Source organism: Bipolaris maydis (assembly GCF_028858645.1).
Source record: "Bipolaris maydis strain C4 unplaced genomic scaffold PSV08scaffold_6, whole genome shotgun sequence".
Taxonomy (NCBI): domain Eukaryota; kingdom Fungi; phylum Ascomycota; class Dothideomycetes; order Pleosporales; family Pleosporaceae; genus Bipolaris; species Bipolaris maydis.
Window position 1 is genome coordinate 548222 of NW_027093862.1, and position 22403 is coordinate 570624.

Below are 22403 nucleotides of genomic sequence, written 5' to 3' on the forward strand. Positions count from 1 at the left end.
AAATCCCCACCCACTTCCCTTCACAAGCCTTCTTCCTTTTCTCGGGAAAGCGTAACTAGGCATACGCCTCCTTCCCCAACTAACCACCCTTTACAACCATCGATGTACTTGATGTGAAACGACCATCTCGACTTGTCATGGCATTCGGCATGTCTTCCATGCTTCTGACACGAGCAATCGAAGCAACTGTCGATAATGCCCCAGTTATTCGTCGACGGGCACCTTGCATCGGAACTGGTACCGGTGTAGAAGTCGGAGTGGTCGATCATGCACGCGGCTTGTGTTGCGACTTCATCGTATGCATTGTTGTTTCCGGTATCGATGCATCGGCATCAGGAGAAGGGTGTTGCGGCGAGGATCTGGGGAGGAGGGAGATGAGGAAAGTGGTGGTGAGGGAGGTAGGGGTGTGCATAGTTTGCTTTAGTTGTAGGGATATGGATTAGATTTCTTTTTGCTGATGGAGTGTTGTCTCTCTCTCTCTCTCTCTCTCTCTCTCTCTCTCTCTCTGTGTGTGTGTGTGTGTGTGCGTGTGGCCTTTTTACTTGAGAGAATTTTTGTGGTGGCGGTGTTGCAGGAGAAAGTAGGTAGGGTATTTGAGAAGTGGGGATCTGCAAAAGGTGGATAGATGGAGAGTTATTGTGGATGGAGCAAGCGGCTCTCTATGTAGACCTGGCGAAAGGTTCAAGTACTAATATTGAAGGTAACAGAATAAGGCAAGGTAGTGGACTCGAGCTGCTTCTTTTGTTTGGTAACTTTCGGCAATGTCATTCTGTAAGCTTATAACATGTCAGTTCTCACCGTGTTTTCGTTATCCATCCAGCCCTTCATAGTGGTAAGCAGCTATCTTGACTCTTGCTCTAGGTTTAGGGTAAGGTAAGCACAAGTATTGCGCGTCCGCAACAGTAGAAGAACAAGAAAAGGAATAGGGAGTGCGATCAAGATGAGCGCAGTGGATTGGAGAATGTTTGGAGCAGATCACGAAAAGGATACGTTGCTGCTATTCTTGCAGAAGAAAGAAAAAGTATTTACAAAGAAAATATCATCAGGGTATACACATGTACTCCATAACCCCAGTCATAAACCAAAAGTCAACAACCAGCGTTGACCTTTTTCCCCTAATCACATCTTCCACAGCCAATTCTAGTGTTTTCCTTAAAGATGCACCGCTCTAGAACTTTGCATGGTGCCTTGTAATTCTCTGTCTGTGCTCCCTGAGGAACCTGGCCATGCGCGCGTTTCGTGCAGCAGGAGGAGCAGGGGCGGGGACAGGCGTTTCAGTGGGACTAGCTGTTACGGTAGCGTACACGGTTTCATAGACGGTGTAAACGGCTTGAACGGTGTCTGTGACGACAGGAACGACTGGGGCAGCTACGGGCGCAATGGCGGGACTAGTTGGGGCTGGTGCAGGTACTGGCGCTTCAGGAGCGGCCGCAGGACCTGAGGATTGAGGGATGCCCTGTGTGGGGCTGGGGACAGTGGCGGCATCACTGGAGTTTTGAGTGGGAGTACCAGTGTTTTGAGGAGGTGAGACGGCAGGTGCCGATGTTGGCACAGTGTCGTTGTCGTTGGAACCACCGGCACCTACAGGCCATTGGAAACCAGGCATGCCACCTGCGCCCGTCGGTGCTGGGCTTCGAGTTGGCGCTGCAATCTGGGTTGGCGGCGCAACAGGCTTTACGCCGTCTGCGATTTCGGAAGCGGTAGGGCTCTCGACTGGAGGGCTTAGAGTATCGGGAACGCTGGGGGCGCTGGGAGCTCCATAGGCGGGAGGAGTTACGATTGGGGCAGAGGCTGGGGCAGAGGCTGGGGCAGAGACAGTCTCGCTGGTAGGAATGGGCAAAGCAACACTGGATACAGACGGCTTGATAGCCGAAGTCGGTATAACAGGAGAGCCAGTTGGCACAGCAAGTGCAGAAGACACGGCAACTGTCTCGGTTGGGACAGGCTCTGGTACGTAAGCAGCACTGCTCTGCTGAGGCGCTGATGAAGGCACTGGAGCAGGAGCCTCGCCGTTGTCTTGGTAGACCTTCAAGGCATTGATCGTCCAGTATGCTTCTGCAAAGGCCTCTGGGTTGTTCTGTACCCACTCCTCGCATGTAGCAGCCTTCTTTGAGCACGAACTGGCTCCCCAGACACTGCTGCTGCCAGCCCATACACCACAGAAGGTGGTGTCGAAGACAATCTGTTGCTGTTTGAATGTGTTCTCAATATCACAACCACCTTCAAACTTGGCGGATGGCTTTCCCCATCCACTGGGGTCAGGGTTGTCACCAAGAACATCCTCCGGAACAGAGCCGCGAGGGAAGAAGAAGACACTAATGGCATCAGAAGTCCATTGAGTTGCGTAGACTCCTCCACCATTCGCATTCAAGCCTGCACCGTAACTCTTGGTTGATTGGTCTGCGATGGAGCATCCTGCGTTGTCCATTTGGCCTTTTGCTTTGACGTAGCAGTTCTTAGTGGTTACATTGCCGGCAAACTGAGTGGTGTCGGAACCAATTGTGCAGCCAGGACCTGTGTGGAGGGTCATGGAGTTGCTCATTTGGTCGTTGACGCCTTCAATGATGTCAATCTCGCCGTTGTTGGGCCAATTGGGTCCGGTTGTCCAGAATCTGTCAAGATTGAGCATTCGGTCATGGAAGGAATGGTATTTGGGTATACTCACGCTGGCCATGTGCCGCAACCGAAGGGCATGTGAGCGACATCAATGACAATCAAGCCACTGTCGTACTTCTTCTTGCTCTCTATGCGAATACTAGGCCTTCCCTCTGGACACTCGTTCTCGTGGTCCACGCCCCATGATGCTCCAGTAGTGACAGACGCGTTGATGAGATTGGTTTGCCTTGCCGTGTCCTCATCAACATACTTGACGAAGCCCTCTGTTGGGTCAGGTTGAGTGAAGAAATCAAACGATCCATAAAAGTCGGTCATGTAGTCATCCTCAAGAACATAGCCAGCTATGCTCAATTGGAAAAAGGCGGCAGCCGAAGTGAGTGTGGAGAAACGCATCGTCAAGATGGCAAGAGAAAATGAATCAAGTAAAGAATGACTGCGTACTAGACGCGCGAAGGGAAACAGACGCAAGAAGTGAATGCACGGGAGTACGGGACGGCAGCCAGGTGGTCGGAGAGATGCGACCTGCCTACCTATATACGGGGGCCAAATGCCGATACCCTAACCACAAAAGCCGGGCATTTGGCCATAAGCAGCCTCGCGGACAGGCTCAATGGGCCCGGGGGAGCGTACATCTCCCGTTAGGCCATATGAGCTTGGTTTCAACGGTGGGAGATTTGCAGGTGGATCGAGCATGTCCCCCGGGTTAGGCACAGTAAGGGGAGCTGCAGGAACCAGTCAGGTGCGCGGGGTGGAGGGCTGGTAGCGCTGGGGCAGGCTGGTCGGATGTTTAACCAAACGTGCGCTGTTTCATGCGAAATGGACGGATAGGCTGCTGGCAAGCGAGTGGTGGCGCTTGAAACAGGTGGATGCAGTACCCCCTGCGGACAGAGAGCATTGTTATCGATTGCCTGAGGCATCTCCGAAGTTGGCTGGCCATGATTCGCTGGTGCTGGCCTGAAACGCGGAGTGAATGAATATAGAATACACAAGAGGAGCCGCGAGCCAGTCGCGGGCGCTCGCGCTAGCGCTTTCAAAGCGAGCAAACATGTTCCGCCGCCCCTGAAACCAATCATCTCACCACCAAGGGCTACGTACGCAGCCGACGTGTACGCTAAGTAGTCGGCTATCATGCAGTTTTGCTTCTTTCTGTAATTCGCCCTCGAGGCGGGGTATGTCGGTGTAATTAACTTTTGTTTCTATTTCTAGCATGACTCGTCCTCCATCGACATCACACGTCTACTCCAGCGATTCGACAACAATGGCAGAGGCACCTCCACCTCCGTTGCAAATGCCAGCGCATCCAATCTTGCCCTTCTTCTGCCTTAGCACACCAAGCAGTGTGGTTGTGATCCTGGCACCTGAAGCACCCAGCGCGTGGCCGATCGCAACGGCACCACCATGTAGGTTGACCTTGTCCTCCTGAATACCAAGTATCTTCATGTTGGCGAGAGCAACAACGCTGAAGGCCTCGTTGATCTCGAAAGCATCAACGGCAGACAGCTCCACGCCGGCGTGCTTCAGCGCCTTTGGCATAGCGAGAGCGGGGGCCGTCGTGAACTTGGAGGGGTTCTGCTCAGCATCACCCCAGCCGAGGATCTTAGCAATGGGCTTGAGGCCGTGCTTCTTGACAGCCGCCTCGGAAGCAAGCACAAGGGCCGCGGCACCGTCAGAGAGTGGTGAGGCGTTGGCAGCAGTGACTGTGCCGTCCTTGGGCTTGAACACTGGCCTCAGTGTGCGCGTCTTGGATTCGTTGAACTAGACAAGGTGAGCAAGTGGTGTTTTATCGATTATTAAACACCATACGAGTGCTATGACTACTTACGTTCTTGGGCTCGTCATCGGCATCGACAACGACCGGGGGCTTGCCACGTCCCTGGGCGACCTCAACTGGAGCAATCTCCTCTTTGAAATAGCCGGCCTCTTGGGCGGCAATGGCCTTTTGGTATGAACGGATGCAGTATGCGTCCTGGTCCTCACGAGTAAAGCCATGGTCGCTGGCACACTCCTCTCCTTGAAGTCCCATGTGCTCCTTCTTGTAGGCGTCCGTCAGACCGTCCTTGATAAGACCGTCGATCAGTGACTGGTCTCCGAACTTAGCGCCGTTGCGCATGTTGGGGAGGTAGTGGGGTGTGTTGGACATGCTCTCGGCTCCGGCAGCAACGACGATTTCGGCAGTGCCAGTCATAATGGTCTGAGCACCAACAATGATGGCCTTGATGGACGAGGCGCACACCTTGTTGACGGTGGTAGCGATGGTCGACTCGGGGAGGCCAGCACCAATGGCACACTGGCGGGCGGGATTCTGGCCGAGGCTGGGAGCCACAAGTCAGCAACCCATCTGGTGGAGAATACATCAATTGGGTTTCTAGCATGCTTACTTTGCGGAGAGGACATTGCCAACAAAGACTTCCTCAACGTCGGTGGGCTTGATGCCGGCACGTTCAACGGCAGCTGTGCGGAAATGTCAGACTGAACACTGAGATGTCTAAACATGGAGAACATACACTTGATGGCGTGAGAGCCAAGCTGGACGGCACTCAGGCTTGAGAGAGAGCTGTTCTTTGTGTGAGCTGGCTACAGCCCCTCCTTTGCACATGGTAGCACAACATACCCCAAGAACATGCCCGTGGGCGTGCGGGCAGCCGAGACAATGTAGACTGGAGGGAGAGACGACATTTTGGGGTATCTTGCAGAAACTGGAAAGTAGAGAGAAAGATGGACGATGGCTGAAAGAGGATCAGACGACCGGACTGCCTCTGTACTTACTTATATATCCGATAGCAAAGTTGAACCTTTTCCAGATTAGTTTCTTGCGACAGCGGCGAGGCGACCAGGGCAACCTGCTTGTGCTCGGGCAGTTTTGGTCCCTGCAGCGCGCTTTCTCCCCTATTGGCCGCCGCCCTCACCGCCTACGCTAACCTGCCATACGCGGAAGTTACCTTTTCGCGACATTCCCGACTTTTGCGATAGCTTCGACCTGCTCGACGCGCACCATCCCCGCAGCCACCATGGACGACCTTTACGACGAGTTTGGAAACTTCATTGGCGAGGCTGAGTCTGACGAAGATGTCCAGAGCGTCGGCGATGCAGCCGATGCCTATGTCGTCGACGATGAAGACGAGACAGAGCCTAATAACCAGCAGTTGATGGAGGTCGACGATGGGCCCTCCAACGCCGTTGTCCTGCACGAGGATAAGCAGTACTACCCTTCCGCCTCGGACGTATACGGCCCCGATGTCGAGGTGCTGGTGCAAGAGGAAGACACGCAGTCGCTGGCCCAGCCCATTGTCGCGCCAGTCGTGCAGAAGAAGTTCTCGATTGAAGAGGCCGACTTGCCACCAGTCTACCATTCCAGAGAGCTACTGACTGATCTGATGAATTTTCCAGATCAGATTCGGAACATTGCCATTGCCGGACACCTGCACCACGGAAAGACTGCGTTTATGGACATGCTGGTCATGGAAACACACGACATCCAGGACCGCCTCGATTACAAGAGGGGAAAGAAGCGAGAGGAACAGCTGCGCTACACTGACGTACACGTGCTTGAACGCGAGCGTGGCCTCTCAATCAAGGCGGCGCCAATGAGCCTGGTGCTCCAGAACACAAAGTCAAAGTCGCACCTTTTCAACATACTTGACACACCCGGTCACGTAAACTTCGCCGACGAAGTCGCCGCCTCATTGCGCCTGGTTGATGGAGTGGTGTTGGTGGTGGACGTTGTTGAGGGTGTGCAGGTCAACACGGAGCAGGTCATCAAACATGCGGTCCTCGAGGACTTGCCTCTGACACTGGTGGTCAACAAGATGGATCGCCTGATTCTGGAGCTGAAGCTGCCGCCGAGTGACGCATACTTCAAGATCAAGCACGTAATCGAGGAGGTCAACACTGTCATTGAGAACACCATCCCTGGTCGTGGTGAGAGCAGGCGTGTAAGCCCTGAAAAAGGCAACGTCGCTTTCGCCTGCTCCAGCATGAGATGGTGCTTCACCATTCAGTCATTTGCCAAGATGTACTCCGATTTCTATCCCGGCCCTTCGAAGCTTCCAGGATTTGGCGTTCCCATGAAGGGATTGGACATTGACAAGTTTGCCATGCGACTTTGGGGCGATATTTTCTACAATCCAGGAAGCCGCAAGTTCAGTCGCAAGCGGCAAGAGGAGGGATCGCAACGGTCTTTTGTCCACTGGATCCTAGAGCCAGTCTACAAGATCTACTCGCATACGCTCAGTCAAAGTCCGGATGACCTCAAGGAAACACTAGAAACTCTTGGCATACGGCTCAAGCCATCCGAATACAAAGCGGACGCAAAGGAGCTAATGCGACTCGTATGCCAGCAGTACTTTGGTCCGTCCCTGGGTTTTGTAGACATGATCACGCAGCACGTTCCATCACCAGAGGAAGGTGCGCAACGACTTCTGCAAAAACACTACACCGGACCTTTGGACACAAAGACGGCCGAAGCGATGCAAAAGTGCGACCAGAACGGCCCCCTTGTCATACACGTCACAAAGCTCTTCAACGCGACGGATGCAAAGTCATTCACTGCACTGGGTCGAGTGCTGAGTGGTACCGCAACTTCGCCGCAGTCGGTGCGTGTACTTGGCGAAGGCTATACAATTGAGGATGAGGAAGACATGGTTGTTGCCACAGTGACGGATACTTGGATAGCCCAATCGAGGTATAATATCCCAGTCAGCGGCGTGCCAGCAGGCAATTGGGTGTTACTTGGCGGTGTCGACAACTCAATAGTCAAGACGGCAACAATCGTAGCGACCAAGCTGCCGGAAGAGGAGGACGCTTACATCTTCAAGCCTATCAAGCACTTTTTTGAATCCGTTTTCAAGGTCGCCGTCGAACCGATCAACCCCTCTGAACTGCCAAAGATGCTTGACGGTCTCCGCAAGATTAACAAGTCATATCCGTTAATCACAACAAAGGTCGAGGAGTCGGGAGAGCATGTGGTTCTCGGTACTGGCGAGCTTTATATGGACTGCGTATTGCACGATCTCCGACGACTGTATGCTGACATGGAGATCAAGGTCTCCGATCCAGTCACCCGGTTCTGCGAGACCGTCGTCGAGATGTCTTCAATGAAGTGCTACGCTTCCACTCCGAACAAGAAAAACAAGCTCACCATGATTGCTGAGCCGCTAGACCCAGGAATCGCTGAAGATATCGAGGCGGGCAAAGTCAACATCAAGGATCCTGTCCGTGTAGTCAGCAAGTTTTTTGAGCAAAACTATGGGTACGATCTGCTTGCAGCCCGCAATATCTGGGCTTTCGGGCCAGATGACATGGGCCCCAACATCCTACAAAACGACACACTCCCTACAGAGGTCGACGGTAAGATTCTTCGAAGCGTGCGAGACACTCTTCGACAGGGTTTTAGCTGGGCCACGCGTGAAGGCCCGCTTTGCGAAGAGCCTATTCGCAACACAAAGTTCCGTCTTACCGATGTTGAGCTTGCATCGGAAGCTATTTTCCGTGGTGGTGGCCAAATCATTCCCACGAGTCGACGAGCATGCTACTCATCATTCCTTATGGCGAGTCCCAGATTGATGGAGCCGGTATACTCGTGCAGTATGATTGGCCCAGCCGACACAAAGAGCAGTCTTTACACGGTTCTTGCACGGAGAAGAGGGCACGTCCTACAAGATGGACCTATTGCAGGTACTCCACTTTACAATGTGCGCGGACTGATCCCGGTCATCGACTCTTTTGGTTTCGAGACCGATTTGAGGGTACTTATACAATCCACTCGAAGGCAAACATATACTAACTCTGGGTAGATTCACACACAAGGCCAAGTCTCTCTCTCCCTTGTATTTGATCGCTGGTCTATTGTCCCTGGCGACCCTCTCGACACAAGCATCTCAACCCGCCCCCTCGAACCCGCCACCGCACAACAACTAGCACGTGATTTTGTGCTCAAGACGCGACGAAGAAAAGGTCTTGCCGAAGATGTTACTGTCAAAAAGTTTTTGGAGCCCGAGCTATGTCGTAGTTTGATGGAAAGCGGCGTGCTGGAAGGATAGGAGATGTATGTCTATAATATCATGCAATGGAGTAATGGCGTCAACGCAAGATTTTGAATGAATGGAGGAGGTAATTCAAAAGCATCATGAGTAGGAAATCCTGTGCCAGGGATCATCGAGTAGGATTGGCAATAAAATATACCCGTCGCCGTGTCCATTCTGCTCTCTATCTCTGTAATGTGCTTCGGTGTTCACAAGCGGACTTTATAAGCAAAGCAACATTGAATACAGACTCGATTTGCTAAAGTGAGCACCTAGACATGCGAATGTAAAGAAAATGGTATAGATATTCGGGTATCAAACACAAGCCATATCCACGACCGAGCCTCTTTAAAAAAAGAACCCCCCCACTTCGCCAACACGAAACAAACACCATAAAAAGAGACAAAACATACGCCCACCCTGCCCACCTGCACCAGACGACAAACAACAATGAGCCGCATCCCCTACTAGTATTCCTGCTCTTCCTCACTCTCCTCGGCAACAACCTCGTCCTCAATCTCCTCATTAACCAGAACCCCCATTTCGTACGTCTCCTCCCTGACCCCCTCGGCCTCGTCCCACTCGACGCCACAATCCTCCATGATAAGCAAGACGGCGGCCTCGGGCACCATAACCTGCTGCACAAACGCGGCGACACCGGACGCCTGGACAACGGCATCACGGCAGCCCTTGATATCGTGCTTGAGTAGATCGAGAATGTTCTCGGTGATGAGGCGGCGGCCGTGTGGACCGTAGTAGCCCGGGTACGCGGCGCGGTCGTCTAGAGCGTAAGCCTCGAGTTCTGCCTGGTGCGAGGGCGATAGATCTGTGCGTTTGGAGGGGATGGATGCTGCTTTTCCTGTTAGAGCCACGGGTTCGTATCTGGATCTGTGGGGGCTGGGGCGCTCGTTCAGTAATATTTGGCGGAGGGTGGATTCGTGGGATTTGAGGCGGCGAGGGAGGAGGGTCCAATTTATGGCGGGGTAACCCGCAGAGGTGTAGGCTTGTTGTGCGGAGAGCTTTTTGTGGAGGTGGCAGAATGCGGATTTGTGTTTTACGGTTTTGGGCTTGGAGGTCCAGAAGGTCCAGTAGTCGGAGGAGGAGACGGGGTGGCTGCAGAGGGGGCAGCGGGTGCCTTCTTCTTCGATTTCTGGGAGGTGCTCGATGTAGTTGCTTACTTCGTCGAGGTGGTTTTGGGCGGCGCTCGAGTCGGGTTGTGAGGAGGGAGGGTCGTTATTTTCTTTCCAGGAGTTGAGTTGTTTCAGTAGTTGGGCTGATTTTGCGGCTTTCTTGGACTTTTCTGACATGGGTTGTTCCGATATTGAATCGAGCACTTCGGATAGGTTTTCGTCATCATATGGGTCAGCCCCGGTGTCCTTGTCTTTGGTTTTCTTAGATTTTGTTGCTCTACTATTCACTCTCCGTAAATCGTCGTCATCGGAAAAATTAGGTTCACCCAGTTCTTCCGCGAGTTCTTGCAGCTCATCGTCATCCAACATGGAGACACTTGAGACACTATCAGAGTCCTGGCTTGGTTGCTTGTTCTTTAATTGACTTGCTGGTCCATATGTTCGCACAGCAGGTTTGGATAGACCCTTCCCAAACTTTTTTGGTGCTGATGAGTGAATGTTTTTCGTTTTTGAATCATATCCTTTCGCATTCTTGTTATTCTTCTGAGAGACGTGCTCCATACCCCACCGGATTGGCCCGTCGCTAGTTGACGCTTGGGAAGATGCGAGAGCATTCTCCTTGTCTTCAGTTTGCCTATCTCCCGCCTTGAGTTCTTGGCTATTTTTGAATGCACCCCTGGTTGGTGCTCGTATTGATGCATTCTTCTTCGCAGGCTTCCTCTGGGGTCTCTTCAATTCGGTATCCACGTTGCGAAGTGTTGGCATAGTGGGTTTCGAGGACTCGGCTGATCGTGGTGGGGGAGCACGTAGCTCATCGTCGGAGGACAGTGGATCGGCATTGATGTCGATTTCTTCTTGTTGCTTTGCAGGAATTGTCTTGTCCGCTCGTCTTTTTCCCGCCGGCTCTTCGTGATCATCATCGGTCGCATGGCGCTTCCCATTTACAGAGCGGAGCAGTGGACGAACATTCCGCCTAGTCAGACCCGCCATTGTCGCATAGGATACTGCCACCAGAATATCCTAGAATCAGATGGTGCCGGTAAGAACTGACACTATGTGAATCGATTATGCGCTCATGCGGAGACATGCGGACGATTTGTCCAACGCGAGACGCGCAGAGACCGCGTCTGCGCTAGTCTTATCTTATCGTCAAGCTCCGCCAAAAAAAGTTCCAGTCGCATAGCAGCGCATCTTCAATTCCACAGTCCACATACCTCTATCCCACAGCACAACCGCCCGCCATGGCCCTAGACGACTCCCTCCAGCAGCCGATCAATTTTACTGGCCATCGCCACCTGATTTCCCGCCTCCTACTTGCAACCCTCACCGGCCGACCCGTTCGCATATCGCAAATTCGCTCTTCGTCGACCAACCCCGGTTTAACTCGCCATGAAACAAACTTCATCCGACTCCTCGACTCGGTAACGAATGGCTCGCAGATACAATTTAGCATGACGGGCACAACGCTCGTCTACCGCCCAGGACTTATCACAGGCTCAGCCGAAGGCCTTGGCGCAAGCGGAGGCGTAATCCGCCATGAGATACCCGCAGAATGCAGAAAGCGAGGAGTAAGCTGGTGGCTAATTCCTCTATGCATCCTTTCGCCATTCAGCAAGGGCAACATGAACGTCATTTTCCACGGCGAAGGCTGCGTCACTTCATCCACAATCGCCGGCGACGTTTCAGCAGACACAGTCCGCACCGCTATACTGCCGCTCTACAAAAACTTTGCCATTGAACGAAACATCGAACTGCGCATCCTCAAGCGCTCATGCGCCCCTGCAGGCGGCAAAGGCGCAGGCGGCGAAGTCCAACTCGTATTCAACCACCAAGTCCGTCTCCCCAAGACGCTGCACCTCTTGAACCCAGGCCGCGTCAAGAAAATCCGCGGCGTAGCATACTGCGTCGAAGTCCCCAAGACAAACAACGAACGCATGACCTTCACCGCTCGAGGAATCCTTAACAAATTCGTACCAGATACGTACATCTTCTCAGACGCAAGTCCCGCACCTTTAATCCCTACCAACGCAAAGGGTCACGCCTCCGGCAAAGTCAAGGGCGCGGTGGGCTTCGGTATCAGTCTCGTCGCGGAAAGCAGCACAGGTTGTATATACTCGGCCGATGTGTGCTCCCCACCCGACGGTGGTGTCCCTGCAGACGAAATAGGCAAACAGTGCGCGTATCAGCTGCTCGAGAAGATTGCCCAGGGAGGTTGTGTGGAAAACGTAGCCGCACCCACGGTCCTCATGCTCATGGCTATGGGCAGTGAAGATGTCGGTAGAGTGGCGCTGGGCAAGGAGGTACTGGCCAGCGAGGAAATCATCCAGCTAGCCAGGGACGCAAAGATGTTCGGGGGTAGTGCATGGGGCTTTAGAGAAGCGGGGGGTGAAAGAGAAGAAATCGTTGTTAGCGTCGTAGGAAAAGGAGTGGGTAACGTGGGAAGAAAAGTGGCGTAAAGCCTTTTTTTTTCTATATTCATTCTTGGGACACACACAAAAAAAGCGAAAAAGAGCATCTTCTATCCGTGTATACAAATTAATGATACCCCTCAATATTCTTACCTCAATTGCACACACACACACACACACACACACATACACGCACATCCCAAGGCTGCACACACGCACAAAAAAACACAGGGGCAGTCAATTGTATTCTATCTCAAATAATTTTCATTCAGGCAAACGCGTTTGCTTCATGTCGAAATAAAGCCAGGCCATTCTTTCATATTCTATTCCGACTATAAAAGCCAAGCGCAACAAGGGATCTTTTACAAACGCCGCCCAAATGGAAGTCACCCGAGTTCAACGATTAGAAAACGAGAAGCAAAAAAAAACGCCTGTCGTACGTAGGACACGCAGATGCGAGCTTGAACTTCAAGACAACAAGACAGAGGGAGTATGTTTATGCATGAGGGAGAGAGAGGAATGGGCCATCTACTTCCTCCCTACGGAGCTGCCTCCACTTCCGCTTCCCTCTTCCTCCTCACTCTCTTCATCACGCGCATACTTCTCGTTGAAACGTTCCTGATCCCTATACGGACCCTCGTTGCCATCATCGTCACTCAGGAGATCCTCATCGGACTCGCCCGCAAAAGCATCGTAAAGCTCACCACCCCTCTTCGCACGCTTCTTCCTTGCACCAGCTCCGGCACCAGAAAGCAAGCCGGCATCATCTCTGTCCTCGTCACCATCCAGAACCTCGAATTCGTACGCGTCGCGCGAGTCCTTGATGCGCTTGCGGCGGGCAATGAAGAGGTAGGTGCAGAGGCCTGCGATGAAGACGAGGATGAGGCCGAGAGCACCATAGATCCAGATTTGGGTGTGCTTGGAGACACCAAAGGTGGGGAAGGGGCTGGGAAGGAAGTTTTCGCTCGCATCGGCGGTAACCTCCGTTGCTGTTGCGGTGGGCGCGGTGGCAACAGAAGTCTGGGAACTACTGTCAGCCGGCGTTGAAGTGGGTTTCTGGTTGACGGGGCGATCGGGATGGTCAGCAGGGAGGGAGGTGATGGTTGGCTCAGCACTAGAGGGGACAGCGACGCTGGTGACGTGCGCGGGATGATCGTCAATCTTGTCGTGGTCGTCGTCCTCGTGCTCATCGGGCATTGGATGGGGCTTGGCTTTGGATGCGTCAATGCATTCGCCCCAGAGACGCAGCTTCCAGTCGGTGAAAACGCCAGTCTTGCCGTTGCCTGCTTTTACATCTTTGATGATAACGGTCCAGTTGCCAATGGCGCTTTCGCCCCAGTGGGCGACTGACATAAAGGTCCAGTCAATGTAACCATAGGGCGCCTCGTCCGAGCGGCGCGCAGTTGAGAGGTGCGAGACCATACCATTTGGCGATCGCAACTCAACACTGAGGTCTCCACGACGCTGATGCTCTACGTTCATAGTCAAGGTAATATGCTCCACACGCTCAAAGTTTGCATTCTTGAGCATGTCTGGTGTGACTTCGAAAGAACTAGCGAGGCCCATGTCGCCCTCTGGGATTGGCTTTCGGACGTGCATCCAGGGTGAGTAGAACCAGGCTTGAGGCTTGACGAGCTCCCAGGTCTTGGCCTTTTCAACAATCGCATAAGCGTCGAGCTTTCCGTAACCAAATTGGTGGCTATACATGCGGCCAAAAGGCGTCTTGGTCCAGTCGCCAGGGGTAGTCAGAGGGACAGCGGTCATGACTGTGAGCCACTGGACATCGCGCCATGTCAATTCAGGCCGAGCTTGGAGCACCAGAGCATACACTCCCACGCCAATTGGCCCAGCAGCAGATGTGCCTCCGTGTGAGCTGGTACACTTGTTCAAGCCCACGTCGGTCGTGTGAATGGCATCGCCGCCGCCACTGCTGTACGTTACAACAAGCTGAGCAGAGCATGCCTCAGAGTAGTATGGGTGGTCATTGTTCTGGTCAATGGCGCCGACAGTGATGCTGTAGATGCTATTGGTATAACCGTCGAAGTTGCAGTTGTCGCCGCTGGCTGCGCCGTTGCCGGCTGCGAAGACATAAATGTTGCCCTTGCCGCCACGGCCGTTCTGGACAGCGTTTACCATGGCCTTCTCAATAAGAATTCCTGGTGCCTGCATGGTTTTGCCATCGTCAGGGGGACCCCACGAGCACGAGTAAATGTCATTCTTCTGCATCTCGTAGTTTATAGCAAGCGCCTCATCAACGTCTGTAATGTCGCCCGAGAGGATGCGCACGCCAGAGACCTTGGCTTCGTAGGCGAGTCCAAGTCCACAGGCATCGTTCTTTCCCGCAGCAATTTCTCCAGCACATCTTGTTCCGTGGCGGTCGTCAGAGAGTTTTGGGGTGGGTAAGTCTTCGTGATCATTATAGTCGTGAGAGCCCTCGGCGAAAAAATTGTCTTTCAAGTCGTTACTGGTGTAATCCAAACCATCGTCCACAACGCATGCAGTAACGCCTTTGCCCGTGATGCCCTGCAGCCACACGCCGGTGACGTTGATATCATTGCCCTGAGCCTTGACGTTGAAAATATGCCACTGCTCCTCGAAAATGGGGTCTTTGATTTGTAGCTGCTCTGCGACCTTGCGCTGAGCTGTGATGGCTTCCGTGACTGGGACGGCTCGATCTGGCAGGGGAGGTATTACACTGCGCTTCCAGTGGCGGGGCTTGAGCTTTTGCTTCTGCGCGAAACGGATGCTGTCAAGGGGGTGGTACTCGGCGCCGACCTCACGCTTCCGCCGACGCTTCTTGAGCTCTTGCCGTGCATCGTCTACAATGTCGTTGTCATGTTTCGGGGCTTTGAAGATGTAGTGATGGTCGAGCGAGTCGAAGGGGCCGTCGTACGTCAAGCCCAGGTGGGCGGCGACTTCTGAGGGAGACTCGGAGGGAGAGATGTGGATGGCATAGTAGTCGTGGCTCGTGTAGTTGCGGGGTGGGAGGCGATTTCCTGCTGCAGCGAGCGTCGCCACCGACAGCAGGCCCCAAAGGTGAATGCGCATGGCGAGGGCGCCGAAAGAAACGGAGACTATGAGCAGCCGGCTGCGATCATGTAGTAGCTGAGGCGCGTTGCACGGGGCTGGGCAGGTACAGACGACTGTCTATGTGCGGGGCGCAGGAAACCTGAGAGTTGAGGGGCTCGGGCTCAGGGATGAGGATACTGTGGTCGTCGGGTGAGGGTAGGGATGGATAGATGGCTAATTGTTGGGCTTATGGAGAAGCCAGATTGCGCCGGCTAACCTGAGGGATGCGGAGTACCAGAGACAGGGATAGGTCAGGCCAACCGTGCCAGCGGGTGTACAGGAAGCCAAAGAAAATGCAGCCAGGGGATGGATGCAGGCGAAGACGCGGAATGTCGAGTAATTGAAGAAGACAACAAGGGCTCTCGGCGCTGGTATGTGGTCTGGAGTGGGAACGTGGCTGAAGGGCGCGGTGAAACAAGCATTTGTGAGAGAGTGTACTCTGCTGTCTGCCCTCGCGCCACACACGCCTTGCCTGTTTGGGCAGTCCGCATCCGCACTTGTGCTTACATGTGCAGACGCCGATACTAACAGAGACAGCCCACTTAGGCGCCGAGCCTACTCGACTTGCTGCGTACTAGTGCTGCTAGCAGGCCTGCCAGGCCATGCCAGGCCAGGCCTGCTGCTCTGCTGCTCTGCTGTGCCGCCCGCCGGTGGGTGTGGGTGCATGTGCATGGGTCGAGGCGGGCGGGCGGGCGGGCGGCCGTGGCAGACGCTGTCTCCAGCCATCTCTTTCACGCCCTCCCGCCACCCATTTCCACCATGCGCTGACCATGGATATCAGTCTCTGCCCTGCTGCCCTCCCGCTCCTCCTCCTCCCTTGTATATAGCATCTTCCTGTAGTGTGGCTCCTCCGTCGTCATTGCGCTTCAGTTGGACCCGAGTTTTTTGCCCTGTCTGTCTGTCAGCGCCTCGACCGCACCGCCACACTTGTTCTTCGTACCACACCTACAGTAGGTAGCTACCGCAAATGTTACCACTCGAGCCGCTTCTCTAAGGGTCCATGTGACAGTGCTCCCTGCGCACAGAGTCTGCATCCAGCCTGAGATCTGTCCCTCTTGCACCCAGTGGTGGTGGCCCCCACTCGCTTCACCATTGCCCGCCTCATGAGCCCGTCGCAACATGGAAGATACCAAGCGGAACAGCGGCTCCTACGCCGAGCGAGCTGGCAATATTAATATTGCTCTCCGCAAGACGCCGGACAGCTCTGCCCCAAGGCGCGCAACGTCATACCGTCGCCCAGCCGATGCCCAACCAGCTGGCGCATCTCCACCCGAGACCGCCATGTCCACCGCCATGCCCAGTAACACTGCCCGCCCAGTCGTAGCTTCCTCCTCAGATCCTGTCACTCAGAGGCGCCGGAACAGCAAGATTATCCTTCCTCCCACCACCGGCGCAATGGGCGAGTCCATACCGGCTGCGCCAGACGTACCGCGCGCACCACCCTCGTCGTACAGAGACCCATACTCGAGGGGTGTCAGGGTCCCGGCACGCACAAGCTCTGGGCGGGCGCGCGATCCAGCTATCCAATTGAACCCTAGCAGGCAACAGGCGACCATCCAAACAGCCGCAGACAGACTCTACAACCTACGGTCACCGCCATATGCTCCCGTCGAGCCACTGGCAGGAGCTGTAGGGCGCCGAGGCTCCCAACGTGGTCCTTCTGTGCCAGACCGTTCACCGCTCCAGAAGCTGGAAGGCAAGCTGGATGACATCAGCAAAGAGGAGAGGAGAGCGAGGATACTGGAAGCCGAGTTGGCAGCGCAAGAGAAGGCTGAGGCCGAGGCACGGGAAAGGCGAGCGCGAGAAGCCGCTCAAAACCAGCAGCGAGTCGTATCTCAGCCCGTGGCAACACCAGACAACACCTCTGGTGCGCCCAACCGAGTAGGTAGTAGCAAGCGTCATGTTTCAATGCCAACAGAGAAGAAGCATGCGTCTCCGCAAATAACTCAGTGGGAATCCGACAATGGCTTCATTTACGATATCAACGAGCCCTGGGATCCTTCTCAACCCGAGGGCGGAGCAGTCCAACCCGCTCAACAGGCTACCAGGCACAAAGGCCAAGCTGTTCCGCGAAGCACCAGTCTAAAAGGCAAGGAGCCGGTTAGGGGCTCACCGCACAGTGGTAGTTATAGCGACCGAAGCTCACTTCCTTCGCAGAAAAACCACAAGCCTGCTGCTGATGCTGCAGGACTTGGCCTGGTCGGTGTAGACGATACATCTGCCGGGGCTGAAGTCACTCGTGCCGAAAGCAAAAGAGTCCAGGGGAAAAGAGATAGCCGAGGAGGCATCATGGCCGCGCAAACGGACATGCCGCAAGAGTCTGTTGACCAAAAGGCGGCGCCACGTGTTGTCGATATCCCACCAACCAAGCCTCGCATGCCACCTGTACCCAAGACTACCCCGGTTATGCCCCCAGTGCCCCAGACGAATCGAAAGAGTGTCGTTTTCTCCGAGTCAGAGTCTGAGTTGGATTTTCATGATCCCGAGAAGAAATCTCGCCATCGTTTCAGCCGCCACGGCGAGCCGGAGAGGACATACACGCCCAAGGCAGTGCTCGATGAATGGAAAAATGCCCCGGTCGGCGCCCTTGTTGCTGACGATCTTGACTTGAACGCCCCAGTCACGGCTAACAGCGGCAACAAGGCATGGTGGGAAGAAACCAAAATGGCCCGACGGAGACGTTCTAACAGCTACGCGGAACCCATGTACGATGGCTATGCCGATGACACACATTTGCCAACCAGCTTTAACCCGCCACTGTATCTCAAGTGTGGGCCGCTTCTGCGCTACACAGGCCTTCGCAAAGACCGCAGCAAACCAGGCCAAGAGCGCGAGATATGGCGAGGCAGTGTCATGATTGTCACTGTTGACGCGTCCTCGTCTTATTCCAAGCCACCGACGTTACGACTGTTCAAACAGCCAATGGATATCCTACCTCCACCACCGGAAGAGGTAGATCATGATCAGCTTGACCCATCATATATCGATCCTATCGAAGGCCAGACCAAAGTGTCGCGCACCGGCAAGACGTTGTTCGTCAGGCCTATTGATGAGATTGTCGAGGACGTAGATCTATCGCGCGTCGAGAACAGCACAGGGCTATTCTCCAAGACTAGGAGCACTGCTAACGGATCGGCTGCTAAGTCCACTCGCATCCACAAGCGAGACGGTGAGAAGCTAGGCAAAGTACGCGACTTCCCTGGTATTCGCCTGCACGCTGAGCGGGGTGTGACTTTCTGGCGCTTCAACATTGAAGTTGAACTCGGGACTAGCCAAACACGTATCGCCTACAAGATCAACCAGGGCCCAGCTATTGGGTTTTGGGTACCTGCTAAGGGCGAATCCATGAACATCATGTTCCACAGCTGCAACGGCTTTTCTGCTAGTGTCGATCCCGATGAGTTCTGTGGTCCAGATCCCATGTGGCGTGACGTCCTCAATACCCATCAGACCCGTCCGTTTCACGTAATGATTGGTGGGGGTGATCAAATTTACAACGATGCTGCTATGAGGCAGACAACCTTGTTCAGACAATGGACCGAAAACAGGAATCCATTGCACAAGCACCATCAACCATTTTCCGAGGAGATGCAGAATGAGCTTGAGCAGTTCTATCTAGATCGGTACGCGATGTGGTTTTCCCAGGGTATGTTTGGCTTGGCCAATTCACAGATTCCTATGATCAACATTTGGGATGATCATGACATTATCGACGTAAGTTTGGTCCTGCGATAGCATCTGAACGTTATCTAAATTAATGATTTAGGGCTTTGGTTCATACCCCCACCACTTCATGCAAACTCCGGTTTTCACAGGAGTTGGCGCCGTTGCCTTCAAGTACTACATGCTCTTCCAGCACCAGTCCGTGCCTGCAGAGACCGAAAAGACAGAGCCTTCATGGGTACTTGGTAAAAGTCCCGGTCCCTACATCAAAGAGCGATCAAGAAGCGTTTTTATGCGACTTGGTCGGCCTGTGGCCTTTCTTGGTCTTGACTGCCGTACGGAGCGGCAGCGGGACGAGATACTTACCGAGGACTCATACGACATCATCTTTGACCGTCTTGAAGATGAGATTATCAAGGGCGAGACTAAACACTTGATCGTACTCCTTGGCGTGCCCATTGCCTATCCTCGATTGAACTTTCTCGAGAATATCCTGACTAGTAGGATCATGGATCCCATCAAGGCTCTTGGTCGCACTGGTATGCTGGGTAACTTTGTGAACAAGTTTGACGGCGGCGTGGAGATTCTAGATGACTTGGATGATCACTGGACTGCAAAGCACCACAAGGAGGAACGCAACTGGTTCATTCGTGAGCTGCAACACATTGCCTCCACCAAATCTGTGCGTGTCACAATACTTGGTGGTGATGTCCATTTGGCAGCGGTTGGTCAATTCTACAGCAACAAAAAGCTCAACATACCAAAAGACAAAGATCATAGGTACATGCCAAATGTCATTTCCTCGGCCATAGTCAACACGCCGCCTCCCGATATGATGGCAGATATCATCAACAAACGAAACAAGATACATCATCTAGACTCGGAGACGGATGAAGACATGATAGCGCTATTCACCCATGGTGTGGATAGAAAAAAGAGAAACAACAATCATCTCCTCCCCCACCGAAACTGGTGCAGCATTCGAGAATACAAGCCAGGATCTACACCGTCACAGACACCGTCACCACCTGCGACCCCAGATGGTACTGGTGCGGGAAGATCATTCGCTGATTTTGCACCTGGTCAGCTGGTGAGACGGTTGAGTGGACAGCAAACCAGGCCTTCTGCACGGCGCCAGGGCCCTCCTGTATCATATCGCAATAACCCGGCTTATGCAGCTGCCGATGACCAGCAAGTGGGCCACCATCAGCTGAAGTCTTCGTTTTCACCCGATCGATCGGAGCCAGAGAGGCCTGCTCATCCTCGACGCAATTCTTTATCCTCTCTATTCCGTCGTCGACCTTCAATGGATGGCGACCGCCCAGGCACCTCGGAAAGCACAACGCCTCGAGGCCGCCGGAGCCAATCTCAGGACCGACCGTCCAACTTCCATCGTCGCCCTAGCGTACTAAGTAGAAAGAGCGTGAAGAAGCAGGAGTTCATCAACCTCGAAGGTGGTCTTGATATTTGCCTCAATGTCGAAGTTTCACAGCACGACCCAGCAGGTATCACAACACCATATCGGCTTCTTGTGCCAGCTCTCGATTATGTCGAACCTGAGTCTGATGCCGAGGTAAAGGAACCCCGTAAACCTCGAGGCTTCTTCCGCGCTTTTGGTGGAAGACGTAAGGCTACCATCGGTGAAGATGGTAACTCTATTTCGGGTAGCGAAAGCGGGAGCGAGCTTGGTGAGATTTCTAGTGAAGATGAAGAAGAACGCAAACGACAACAGTACAAAGTCGGGCCCAGGGTAGTGATTCCAGGTATTGGTCCACGTAACGGACGGGGGTCTGCCTCTGCTCCTACCACACCTGCAATACCAACTCCAGCCATGGCACCAGCCTCTACTGCTACTGCTGCTGCCGCTACCACCACTGCCCCTCGTAACGACCTCCTCAGCTCTGGTTTCCATGCCAATTCAGCCCGGACAGCAGGCCCAGCTCAGTCTGATGGGGCCGTTCACAATCCTGCGGCTCGAATCCAAGGACGTCGAAGTCTGGACACTGGGCCGAATGCCGGTGCTAGAGCCTTTGCTTGGGACAGTGTCGCTGCGAAGAGGAATGCGAGTGCGCCTCAGCATCCCCAAGCGACTGCACTTCCATCTCGCTCCGCTTCCACCCGCATCCAGCCTACATATAGCAACTCTTCCCACAAGTCACAACTACCAGCAACCCATCCGGATGATCCTCTGACAGTGAAAAGGAGACCAGTAGGGGCTACTGGAGGCCAGAGCCCTTACGGTCTCACTGCGACGCAATCACAAAGGCGAGCCAAGCGTGAATCATACCCACCACATCCCGCAATTGTTGGTGCAGGCCCCGGTTCGCCGTACGCACGCGACGGACAAGGTCTACAGCCCCGACAAGACACCGCAGGCGGCGACTACTTCAGCAGCGGCGGCCGCGACGGCCAAAGTCACCCCGCCATGGCCCCCAGACAAGTAATCGACCCCGAGTACACGGAAAAACCAGTCCAACGCGCAGACTACGCCGCCCAACCCTCCCGAGGCGGCTATGACCGAACAACCGCTACATACCCCACCTACCCGCAACGCAACGGCAGCGTCGGCACCGCAAATCGCTATCTCGGCGGCGGCGCCCCCTCTGACGATGAAGATAGCTTCGACAGCGCTACCGAAGAGGAAACGGGCTTCGCCGAGCAGCAGCAGCAAGGCGAACAGATGAGCCAGGACAGCTTCATTGTTCCCAAGCAGAAGAAGAAGTGGCAGATTTGGAAGTCTTGAGCTGCTGTTTCTTTTACTTTTTTGGGTTTCTTTAATATGATCTCAACCTTTCCCTTGTCCCCACGCTTTGGGGACAGGGAAAGAAACTTGGATTGGTAATGATGTTATGATTGGACTTTTTTCTTTCTTATGAACACACACTTTTTGGGGGGTGTTATTTCTTGGGGTGAAAAACCAGGGCGTATGATGGGCTCTTTTTTTTTGAGCGGTTCTTTTCACGTTCTAGATATCCTCCACTTGCTTTATTTTTACTCATTGTTGTTGATGAATCATACGTATTATCAGTCTTGATATTACTTTGCTATTGTGAATATGAGTTGATATGTTGATTTGTTGGTTTAGATCTTCAGCTCAAAAAATCTCAGCATATTTGTTCCTGTTATGGTTCTTTTGAGTATGTGTAGTTAATTCGTATAACATTAATTACATAAGAGTACCATTGCTTCAAAAAAAATTACTGCGTAAGTGTATGCATGCATACAGAACGCAAAAAAGCAAAAAAGCCTACCCAATATCGTAGTTGGAAGTAGGGCAAAAAGAAGGAGATATAGTCCTGGTGGGGCTGAAACAGCTGTTAGTAAAGAAAATCGAAATGATTTCTTGCGGGAGAAACCTACTTCGAACCCACGGCATCCGCATAACCTTGGATGAGGTCATAAGAGTCTGACGAATCTTATAAGAACGGCGCGCTACCACTGCGCCACAGGACTTGATGTCCTTGGACTGAATTTTAGTGTTTTTTGAAATTTTATAA

General features: G+C 53.5%; 6 protein-coding genes and 1 non-coding gene across 7 annotated transcripts; 3 read left to right on the top strand and 4 right to left on the bottom strand.

Annotated features, from left to right (window-relative positions):
* Positions 1-979: 979 nt before the first annotated feature.
* On the bottom strand, positions 980-5340 carry PSV08DRAFT_409302 (Thiolase, N-terminal domain-containing protein). The gene is made up of 7 exons (XM_014225815.2): positions 5228-5340; positions 5121-5170; positions 4995-5067; positions 4439-4928; positions 3857-4371; positions 2666-3049; positions 980-2612 (listed from the first exon to the last, which is right to left on the bottom strand). Exons 1-7 carry the CDS (start codon positions 5290-5292, stop codon positions 1169-1171), a joined length of 3021 nt encoding a protein of 1006 aa, XP_014081290.2. The 5' UTR covers positions 5293-5340; the 3' UTR covers positions 980-1168.
* Positions 5341-5586: 246 nt separating this feature from the next.
* PSV08DRAFT_401337 (P-loop containing nucleoside triphosphate hydrolase protein) lies at positions 5587-8810 on the top strand. The gene is made up of 2 exons (XM_014225816.2): positions 5587-8360; positions 8409-8810. The coding sequence occupies exons 1-2, from the start codon at positions 5625-5627 to the stop codon at positions 8652-8654; spliced, it is 2982 nt and encodes a 993-aa protein (XP_014081291.1). The 5' UTR covers positions 5587-5624; the 3' UTR covers positions 8655-8810.
* Positions 8811-9085: 275 nt separating this feature from the next.
* Positions 9086-10756, bottom strand: PSV08DRAFT_389337 (RTC4-like domain-containing protein; the record flags this gene model as incomplete). Its single annotated transcript, XM_014225817.2, has 1 exon — positions 9086-10756. One exon carries the CDS (start codon positions 10754-10756, stop codon positions 9104-9106), a length of 1653 nt encoding a protein of 550 aa, XP_014081292.1. The 3' UTR covers positions 9086-9103.
* A 187-nt stretch (positions 10757-10943) lies between these two features.
* PSV08DRAFT_201160 (RNA 3'-terminal phosphate cyclase/enolpyruvate transferase) lies at positions 10944-12332 on the top strand. The gene has a single exon (XM_014225818.2). It carries the CDS (start codon positions 11008-11010, stop codon positions 12220-12222), a length of 1215 nt encoding a protein of 404 aa, XP_014081293.1. The 5' UTR covers positions 10944-11007; the 3' UTR covers positions 12223-12332.
* Positions 12333-12401: 69 nt separating this feature from the next.
* Positions 12402-15222, bottom strand: PSV08DRAFT_361665 (peptidase S8/S53 domain-containing protein; the record flags this gene model as incomplete). Its single annotated transcript, XM_014225819.2, has 1 exon — positions 12402-15222. The coding sequence occupies one exon, from the start codon at positions 15220-15222 to the stop codon at positions 12703-12705; it is 2520 nt and encodes an 839-aa protein (XP_014081294.1). The 3' UTR covers positions 12402-12702.
* A 1140-nt stretch (positions 15223-16362) lies between these two features.
* On the top strand, positions 16363-21918 carry PSV08DRAFT_221903 (uncharacterized protein; the record flags this gene model as incomplete). Its single annotated transcript, XM_014225820.2, has 2 exons — positions 16363-18957; positions 19010-21918. 2 exons carry the CDS (start codon positions 16363-16365, stop codon positions 21647-21649), a joined length of 5235 nt encoding a protein of 1744 aa, XP_014081295.1. The 3' UTR covers positions 21650-21918.
* Positions 21919-22242: 324 nt separating this feature from the next.
* PSV08DRAFT_t33 lies at positions 22243-22358 on the bottom strand. Its single transcript has one exon. It is a non-coding gene; the product is annotated as a tRNA-Ile (tRNA).
* Positions 22359-22403: the final 45 nt, after the last annotated feature.